The following is a 10,189-nucleotide window of genomic DNA, read 5'->3' as shown; positions in this document are numbered from 1 at the left end:
CAAGGCTTATCAAGAGCGAGGCTAAGGGGTGAAGTGAGTGCGTGCAGGTGAGTGTGTGTGTGTTTGTGTGTGAGAGAGACCACTGCTGTGCTCAGGATTCCTCTCTCCTTTTTGCTTTTTGCCAACTAGCTGTTTCTCCACTTCACAGCGGAGATCTGAGACGAGTATGTGGCTGATTCGGGCAAAACAAAACAAAATAAAACCAAACGAAACCAAAACAGACTTTCCTATTACCAAATCTGAGAGTCAGTGGGTGGGAATCCTTTACAACCAAGGAGACCTGTCCATGGTCCTGACCACATCATTTGCCACTCGCCTCCTTCATGGACTTCGTCTGCTGCAAGTACCGGACCGGAGGGCGCCCGGCGCCAGGAAGCTTGGGCCCGAGCCCCCACACGAGCTCAGCGCGCCTCGGGCGGGTCTCGGGCGCGGGCCCGTGGCTCTCCGGGCCGGGCACCTGTTTTGAATCCAGGCGCGAGGCGCGGTGGGGGCGGTGGGGTGGGGTAGGGTAGGGTGGGGGCGGGGTGGCGTCACGTGCCGGCGGCGGCAGCGGCGGCCCCGGGAAGGTTCCATTTCTTCCGCGGCCCGCACTTGCGGCGCTCGGGGCCCCTCCCTCGCCCCGCCCGCGGCGCCCCTCGCGGCCGCGCAGCCGGGCGACTCCGGGCCGGGCCCCGCCCCTCTCGTTGGCGGACTCGGCGCGTCCTCCGCCCGCCCTCGCGCCTGCTGCCTCCGCCATCCAGTTGGTGCGGTCCGTGGCGAGCACATCATGGCGATTGAAGGTAAGTGGAGGCTGACAGCGGGGAGCGAGGACCGGGACCGCCCAGCTGGCTGGGGGCTCGGAGGTGCGCCGGCAGGCCGAGGCGCTGACGGGGCCGCCTCCTGAGGGCTGGAGCCGGCTGAGGACGCGCGGGGGTCCTGGCCGCGTCTCGGGAGGCTGGTGGGCGGAGCGGCGCTGCTGGGACACCGGGCTCGACTGGCTCGCTCGCCCCGGCCTTCGCGGTTTTACCGGCCTCCCGGCGGCCGCACGCGAGGCAGAGCGGGCTGGCGGGCAGGTACAGCGTCCGGGCCGCCGCCTCCTGCTGGCCGCGCGGAGTGGAGGTCGGGGTGAGGCCCTGCAGACCCCGCGGGACGGGCTGGGAGGAGCGAGGGGCCACGGGGGGCTCAGGCTGCATCTTTTCTTTCCCCCGCCGCGGCAAACCATCCTTCCGCAATACCCGCCTTCCTGCCAAACTGAGAGTCCAGTTTTTTGTCCCATTCCCAACCCTTCCCTGTCCCCAATCGGGCTGATGCTGGGTTACACTCTGTCCATTCCCCTTCTGTTTGCCGTTGTAGGGGGTCCAGGAAATTTGGGGTTATGTTAATTTCCTCCTCAAAACACTCAGAACTGTTTTTCTCCATGAAAAGAAGTAAATAACGTCTTTACAACAAGCACACATTCTTAGAATCCTGCAAATATCATTCTATGAAGTGTTATAATGCCAACAAGGCTCATATTTCGAAAAACAGCTTAATAAAAATTAGTTCCTTGATAAGGTAGTTGATACTAAAGTGTGTTTTTCTCTTTCTCCAGAAACATGTAACTGGACCAAGTGTCTATATTTTGCCTTGTTTTTAAGGAAGATACTGTGAAAATTAATTTCACACGTCTAGGATATTTATGTGAAAGATTACATCTTCCAGGCCCTGTCTCTTAGATTAACTCAAACAGTGAAAGTAATTTGTAAATTTTTCCTGTGTGTGTATATTCATCTGTACAGCTGTGCAAGGTACCTATAACTATATCATTATTTCTCTACATTGAAAGTGCGTTCCCAAGTAAAACTTTTTAAAGCGTTTCCCTTCTAAGTGATCAATCACTGGTAGTATGCATCTCTGGGGACTTCTTTTTGTCGGATCATGTGGACTCCAAAACAGAGTTAGCTGTGTGTTTACATTTCTCTTATTTATTTAAGAGAGGGAGTACCTATTGTATGCAAGACACATTCAGACAGTTGCAAATGTCTACTTGAGTTAAAATGGTGGGGAATAAGTTCTACCTATAATCTATGATGTTCCTGTTACCTGGAGCAGTACTTTCAACGTTTGTTTCCCTCACTGCCCTTTTACCAAAGGTTAAAAATCAAGAAACCAAACCCACTGATTTATGTTGTGTACTTTATTTTCCCAACTAGTTTGTGGTAGAGTTTCTTGTGAAGCCGTGAAAGTAGAAAGGTTTAGGCAGAACATGAGGAAAATCCTTCAGGCAGATGCCATTCAGATATGATGCTGTAACTTGTAATTTCTTAAAATCTTTTCAGTTTTTTCCTTTTTTTTCTTAGTTCTTCCTTTCTTTCTACTGGCAGTTAAGTGTTACTGATTCATTTTCCATGTCACCTGATGGCATTTTGCTCTGCCTACTACTTAACATGTTTAAAGAATAAGATTTTTTAAATCCTCGCATTCTAGAGATTCTTCTTTGAGATACTCTCATAAATATTTTCATACTGAAGCATTTGCTTAAGGTTTCGTAATACAAAGATCAGGAATTATATCTTTTCTAGTTTGGCAAAGAAACTGTAATTAATATTAGCACTTCAGATAAAGATAGCAGTTCGAATTAGCCGAACTGTGCTCCTTATCACATAGTAAAATAGATTCATTATGCACAGCCTTCCTAGGCTGTGTTATGAAGTAGAATGAGTTTTGCATGAGACTCTGTACTAAGGACATCTTAAAAATTTAGGGGTCCAAAAGGGCATCTCATCTTTTCAATGAAGTGTTTCTTAAAACATTCAATTTCTTTATCCACCTATTAATTCAATAGGCCTTTTTTTTTTTTTGTACAATAGCTGTATACAATGTTCATTGCTAGATTCCATGGGGCCAAAAAGATAAATAAGACTATAACCCTTCCCTCAAAGAGTTCATGTTCTATTCGGAGAGACAGATAATTTTAAACATGCAATTACAGTGTAGTGTGAATGCTAAGAGATGGATCATCTTTCCTTTGTATAAAAACATTCAATGATGATGGGTCTAACACTGTTTTTTGGCAGTAATTCTTACATTCATAAGGTCTTTGTATTTGGCCGAATATCTGCCATTCAGTAACGTCTGTCTACCCATCCTAGTTTTGTTTTCTGTAGCAATAAATTAAAAGCCCACTATTGTCTCTCTCTATGATATCCCTTCTGCCATTTGAAAACAGCTCTAGAGTGTTTTCTAGATAAAATATCGTAGTTGTGTGTTTTAAAATTTGGAACATAGTAGTGGGCCATTTCATTCCAGTTATACTGTTGAATAGCATACATTAAAACTGTTATACCACTCCTTCACTTATGTGTAATCCTATTAATATGGCTTAACATTAGAATAGGTTTTTTTGGAGCTTCGTGTTGGCACAGAGCGAGGCTGTTATCAACTAAAACCACAGTCTCTTTTAGCTTGACTACTCTCAAGGCATGTGCCTACAACCCCTTACTTAGCTAACCAATGTTTTGAACTGAACAAGTCATTTATATCTGTTAAGCATACTCAATAAGAGTATAAGCTATGGCCTAGTGTTTTAGCCCTTGAGTCTAGACTTTTAAGTACTAAGGATTGTTTATATTTTCTTCTCTGTGTAAACCTGTTTTATAACACAAAATTATTTCTACTAAGTAATCATTCATTTCCTCCCTTTATCAGATGTGTAACTACTAATCAAAAAAAGAGACAAATATAAGATGATAGAGTTATCATATTGAGCTAACATAATTCCAGTCAGCTGTAAAGAAGTTAGGCTATATTAGGTAAAGTTAGAATTTTTAAAAGGCATTTTGAAATATTGAGAATAGTTACACATCCTTACTGTTGGCCCAGTGATCTGGCAATACCAGGTTGGGAATCATTGTTGTAGCCTGGCCTATGAAGTGATGTAATTGCTATCCAGCATATTAATTCTTCTAGTGTTGGCCTCTGTTAATCTGATAGTGTTGACTCTTTTTTGTTGTATTTGAAATTTCCTCCTCTCTTGATTACATGGTTCTCAGTCTTGTCTTAATCCACCTGACCTAATGTTCTAGTGGCTTCCATTCTTGACCCTGTTGCCATTGTCTGCTTTATACACATTGCCGTAATTGCATGCATTGAACAATTTAGTAATCACTTATTTACAATTTTTTTTTCCTGTCCGACTGTAAATTTCTAGAGGTTAATGTCTTATTCATTTTTGTACCCCTTAGGTTTTGTATAGTACCTGAATACAGTTGTCCCTTGGTAACCGTGGGGGAGATTGGTTCCAGGTCCCCTGGAGATACTAAAATTTAAGAATGCTCAAGTTCTTTATATCATATGGCATAATGTTTGCATATAACTTATGCACATCCTCCCATATTTAGATCATCTCCAGTCTACTTGTAATACCTACTGTAATGTAAATGCTATGTAAATAGTTCTTTAGGGAATAATGACAAGAAAAAAAGTCTGTACATATTCAGTACACATACAACCATTGTAGGCCTAACGTTTTCCATGCATGGTTAGTTAAATCCGTAGATGCTGAACCTGTGGATATGGGGGGGGCAATTGTATTTTGTATGAACTCAAGCCGAGTTTCTATGCATTGTTTCGTGGAATTCTGAACATCGTCATCATAAATTATGCCATTGTCCAGAAGCGTATTTCTAACAGAATTTTCCTGACTTATATTTCCAAATAGTAGCTAGATACTTTCACATGGATGTCCTCGGCAATCCAAAATGTTAACCTTAGGATATTTAGAATGTCCCGAAGTTGTCATCACAGCCACCAAATCCAGCCTCCATGCAAATTTACCGCTCCCGCTCGCTCTGTGCAGATTTACTATCCGAGAGGCATTTTTAAGTAACCAGGAATCTGAGTTAAAAACCTGGACACCAACCTTGTATTACAGTTCACCTCCCACATCCTGTTGATAACTAAGTCCTGCCAAGTCTACAATTCAAATCAATTTGTGCTGCTTGATGTCTTCACTTTAGTTTATGCCCTTATCGCTCATTAAGAGACTTGCATTAATTTCCTAAGTAGTCTCATTTCCAGTGTTGTTTCCTTCCAATTCATTTTCCAAATTAGTGCTAGTTATCTTCATATTATAAAATGCAAATCTGAGTTTCTTAAAACCTCAAGATAAGGCTGGTCCTTAATAATCTAACTTCCTTCCTTCATCTAGTCCACATTTTTCTTTCTCTTCCATAAGAATATCAGAAGACTCTGCAAACTGTTTTGCCAAAGTAAAAAATAAACACTTGTTACGTTGCTATATTAACTTTACTTAACTTCCCTGGGTAACATTTTTTAAAAATGTAGAATAAGGTTAAACTAGTGAGAATCTATGTGTGTGTATATATGTGTGTGTGTGTGTGTGTGTGTGTATAGTGCATTTGCTTTTATTAATAATGTACCTTATAGTTTGCTACATACATATATTGTATTTTTAAAATAATGAGAAGAATACTGAGATGTTCTTTAAGGTTTCTTTTGGCTCTAAGATTTCTAAGGCAAAATTTAGACTTTCAAAAGCCATTTGAAATATTCAGTTAAAATACCCAATAGATTTACTTTTGAATAATTTACAGTTTATTCAAGGTTACTTTTCTGACTACACAAAATTAGAAACACTTAGAAACACAAAATTAGAGACACAGTGGTATTTTATTTTTTGTTGTTTTAAGGTTGTATTAGAATGCAGCAGTGCACTTTGGCAGGCCGAGGCGGGCAGATCAGTTGAAGTCAGGAGTTTGAGACCAGCCTGGCCAACATGGTGAAACTTTGTCTCTACTAAAAATACAAAACTTAGCTGGGTGTAGTGGCGCACACCTGTAGTCCCAGCTGCTGGGGAGGCTGAGGCAGGAGAATCACCTAAACCGGGGAGACTGAGGTTGCAGTAAGCCAAGATTGTGCCACTGCACTCCAGCTTAGGCAACAGAGTGAGATTCCATCTCAAAAAATAAAAAAATAAAAAAAAAAAAGAGAATGCAGCAGTGCATGCCAGTGGGGAAGGCAGAGAGAACCATATACTGGCTTAATTTATACAATTTGTTATTTGTTGAGTAATACTATTTGCATTATCAGTTTATTTGAAAATATTATGTTCGCACATAGTATATGTGTGGTAGTATAATAGATTGTTTTCATGAATTTTATTTCCATTTAGCTGACTTTATTCTTTTCCTCTGAATCCTAGTCAATTACTACCTAATATGAAAGTGCTTACATATGAATAATGTAAGAATGAACAAACTACTATATATAAAACATTTCACGCTTTTGACTAAAATGATTATATGCATATTTTGTATGTATATATAGTAATAGCTAAATTGGAACCTATCAAATTAGAACCCTTGATTTACCATTTTTTTAGAAGGGGGAAATAGTGACAACTCAGGAAGCTGTTATTAGGAGTTTATGAACAAATTTCTAAGAGCCACACATATATTCAGAACAATTTCTTATTTTCACATTTTTAGGACTATGTTAGAATTGGTATTCAATATATTATTTTGAGTCATCATGAGATAGAAGTTTTAATGAATAGTAAATTATCTTCAGTATTCTGAACTTAATGCAGTAATGCATATTAGTAGCTTTAAAAAATGATCTGGTGCAGAAGTAAAAGGTTTTGTTTTGTTCTCGGTTGACTAGAAAATTCACTTAAGTAGAATTTTTTGTGAGCACATACTTAAGGTTTTATTGTGTTACGTTAATGAGCATCTAGCAGTCAAAAACATACTTGACTAAACGAATTGAATTAAAGAGTAGCTCAAAAGTTGGAAAAATGGATTAATTTGTGAACAGTAAATTTAATTTTATAAGATAAAATTTATACCTCTTAGAAAAGACTGTTGAATAAATTCATAAAAACTTATGTGGATCAAATGAGATACCGTATTTAGCATGCTTTGTAAATTATAAAGTGCTCTAAGATACTGTTGTGAATAAGGTCTAGTTTATTTTATGTGATGCTGGAGGGGTAGTATGTGTTTCAAAGTGTAGGCTGCTATTTAATAGAAATAGATAAAATGAGTTTGTAAAAGTATAGAAAGGACTTGACTTTTTCAGACTATTTTAATTCTACAGTAATTGCATAGCAACAGCAAAAAGTAAAGGAATACCAATTTGGGAGGATAACTCCCAGAGGGTTGGAGGCCTGAAGGTTTTTTTTTTTTTTTTCTCTTTTTTAAAGAAAAAATTCAAAAAAGAGGACAGGTTAAGAAGTATGAGAAAGTTAACATTTATTTTGGAATATTTACATGGGAGAATGCTTGAAATTCAATGATAACTGTAGAAGAGAAGAAAACATCTCCAGAGCCTGAATTTCTTTGAATTTTGTATTCTACTTGGTGAAGAATGCAAAGGGAATTAATTTTTTTTGGGTGCTTGCCGTGGGCCGGGCAACATATATTCATTTTCTCAATCGTGAGTAGCACCGCTTCTCCCTCTCTTGTCTGCAGCAGACATCTGTTTTATTAAGACATCTTTTTTCCTGCCAGTTGTGGACTTGGTTTCAGAATCCTTGGCAACACTACCCTCCACCCCCACTCCAGCAGCTACTCCCAATCCATCAGAATTAGTATACAAGATGAAAGCTATTTTCTGTCCTGAGGTTATTATTATTTTATAAATTACTTTAGCTATTATTTTTACTTACTCCAAAGATTAAGTAACAAGCATAGGTTTGCAAAGACAGTACTAGGTGATGCTGACTTTAGAATTGAAGTCTGACTCAATTCAGAAGCAATGATCTTTATGTAACACTGTATTTTAAATTGGTGACCAAAATTGGTGTTATTCCTCGAATGGTCTAATTAGGGACAAAACTAAAAGATGTCTAGAGGTTAGTGACGATGGTCTAAGTGGATTAAGTTGGTTGGGGGAGTTGCATTAGTAGTTTCATGCTTATGATGTACAATGTAGGTGTTTACATAAGGATTAGCTATAAAAGAGTTTATAAATGTAAGTTAGGTGATCATTTAAAGGCTCTGACTAATGCATGTGCTTTGGAGAAGAATCTTTAGATGAGATGGAATTTAAGACATTTCTAAAGTAGCCTTTCAGTGTTTGACCAAGAAGAAATAAGCAGAACCTGTAAATTGTGGTGATTTAGGCTAATGGTCAGAATAAACATGGTAGACAAAATACAGTTGATTTTGAAAAGGACTCTTAGATCCATTTTAAAGGAACTAAATTTTGGGGTTTAATTCCATTTTTGTGTACAGGCATACCTCCTTGCGCTTCATTTTGTTGTAAATTCACAAATTTGCATTTTTACAAATTGAAGGTTTGTGGCAACTCTGTCGAACGAATCTATTGGCACAATTTTTTCAACAGCATGTGCTCACCTTGTGTCTCTGTGTCACGTTTTGGTAATTCTTGTAATATTTGAAACTTTCATTATTATTATATTTGTTATGGTGATCTGTGATGAGTGATCTTTGATGCTACTATTGTAATTGTTTTGGGCGCTACGAGCCATGCCAATATAAGATGGCAAACTTAGTTGATAAATGTTGTATGTGTTCTGGTTGTTCCACCAATCAGTTATTCCCTCAGTCTCTCTTCCTTTCCTTAGGCTTCCCTCTTCCCTGAGACACAACAATTAGTAACCCTACAAATGTTCAATGAAAGGAAGAGTCACGTGTCTCTCACTTTAAATCAAAAGCTAGAAATGATTAATCCTAGTGCGGAAGGCATGTTAAAAGCTGAGACTGGCCAAAAGCTAGGCCTTCTGTGCCAGTAGGTGAAGTTGTGAATGCAAAGGAAAAGTTCTTGAAGGAAATTAACAGTGCTACCTGCTGTAGTGAACCTATGAGTGACAGGAAGGCTTAACAGCCTTATTGATGATATAGAGAAGTTTGAGTGGTCTGGATGGCAGATCAAACCAGCCACAACATTCCCTAAAGCCAAAGCCTAATCCAGAGTAAGTCCCTCACTCTTTTCAATTCTGTGAATGCTGAGAGAAGTGAAGAAGCTGCAGAAGAAAAGTTGGAAGCCAGCAGAGGTTAGTTCATAAGGTTTAGAAAGAAGCTACCTCCATGACATAAAAGTGTGAGGTGAAGCAGCAAGTGCTGATGGAGAAGCTGTAGCAGGTTATCCATAAGATCTAGCTGAGATCGTTGATGAAGGTGGCTACACTAAACAACAGATTTTCATTGTAGGTGAAACAGCCTATTAGAAGAGGATGTCATCTGAAAGTTTCATAGCTAGAGAGGAGAAGTCAATGCCTGGCTGCAAAGCTCGAAAGGACAGGCTGACTCTCTTGTTAGGGGCTGATGCATCTGGTGACTTTAAGTGGAAGCCAGTGCCCATTGACGATTCTGAAAATCCTTGGGGTCTTAAGGATGCTAAATGTGCTCTGTGTGTGCTCTACAAATGGAACAACAAAGCCTAAAATTTGGGGGTTTTAAATGACAGAACATCTGTTTACAGCATGGTTTATTGAATATTTTGAGTCTGCTGTTGAGGCCTACTGCTCAGAAAAAAGATTCCTTTCAAAATGTTACTGCTCATTGATAAGGCATCTGCTCACCCAGGAGCTCTGATGGAGACGTACAAGGAGATGAAGGTTGTTTTCATGCCTGCTAATACAACATTTATTCTGCAGCTCATGGATCAAGGATTAGTTAAGACTTTCAAACTTTATTATTTAGGAAATATATTGTGTAAGGCTATAGCTGCCATAGATAGTGATTCCTTTGATGGACCTGGCAAAGTAAATGGAAAACTTTCTGGAAAGGATTAATCATTCTAGATGCCATTGCGAACATTTGTGATTCATTAGAGGAGGCCAAAATATCAACATTAATAGGAGTTTGGGAGAAGTTGATTCCAACTATCATGGATGACTTTGAGAGGCTCAAGACTTAAGTGGGGGAAGTCACTACAGATGAGGTGGAACTAGCAAGAGAACTAGAATTAGAAGTGGAGCCTTAATATGTGACTAAGTTGCTGAAATCTCATGATAAAACTTGAACGGATGAGGAGTTGCTTATATGGATGAACAAAGTGGTTTCTTGAGATGAAATCTACTACTGGTGAAGCTGCTATGAACATTGTTGAAATGACAAAGGGTTTAGAATATTATATACACTTAGTCGATAAAGAAACTGTAGGGTTTGAGAGGATTGACTCCAGTTTTTAAAATTCTACTGTGGGTAAAATGCTATCAAACAGCATTGCATGCTACAGAGAA

General features: G+C 39.5%; 1 protein-coding gene across 3 annotated transcripts in view; it reads left to right on the top strand.

The window, feature by feature from the left end:
• Positions 1-660: 660 nt before the first annotated feature.
• Positions 661-10,189, top strand: part of SYT14 (synaptotagmin 14) — a 232,133-nt gene continuing 222,604 nt past the window's right edge. For all 3 annotated transcript variants that reach the window (XM_032137741.2, XM_032137739.2, XM_032137740.2), the window contains exon 1: positions 661-779. In XM_032137741.2, the coding sequence (XP_031993632.1) occupies positions 767-779 (13 nt within the window). In that variant the 5' untranslated portion in view covers positions 661-766. The remainder of the gene's footprint in view (positions 780-10,189) is intronic.

Source organism: Hylobates moloch, unplaced genomic scaffold (genome assembly GCF_009828535.3).
Source record: "Hylobates moloch isolate HMO894 unplaced genomic scaffold, HMol_V3 SCAFFOLD_18, whole genome shotgun sequence".
NCBI lineage: Eukaryota > Metazoa > Chordata > Mammalia > Primates > Hylobatidae > Hylobates > Hylobates moloch.
Note: the sequence above shows the minus strand (reverse complement) of the source record. Positions and strands in the feature narration are given on the sequence as shown.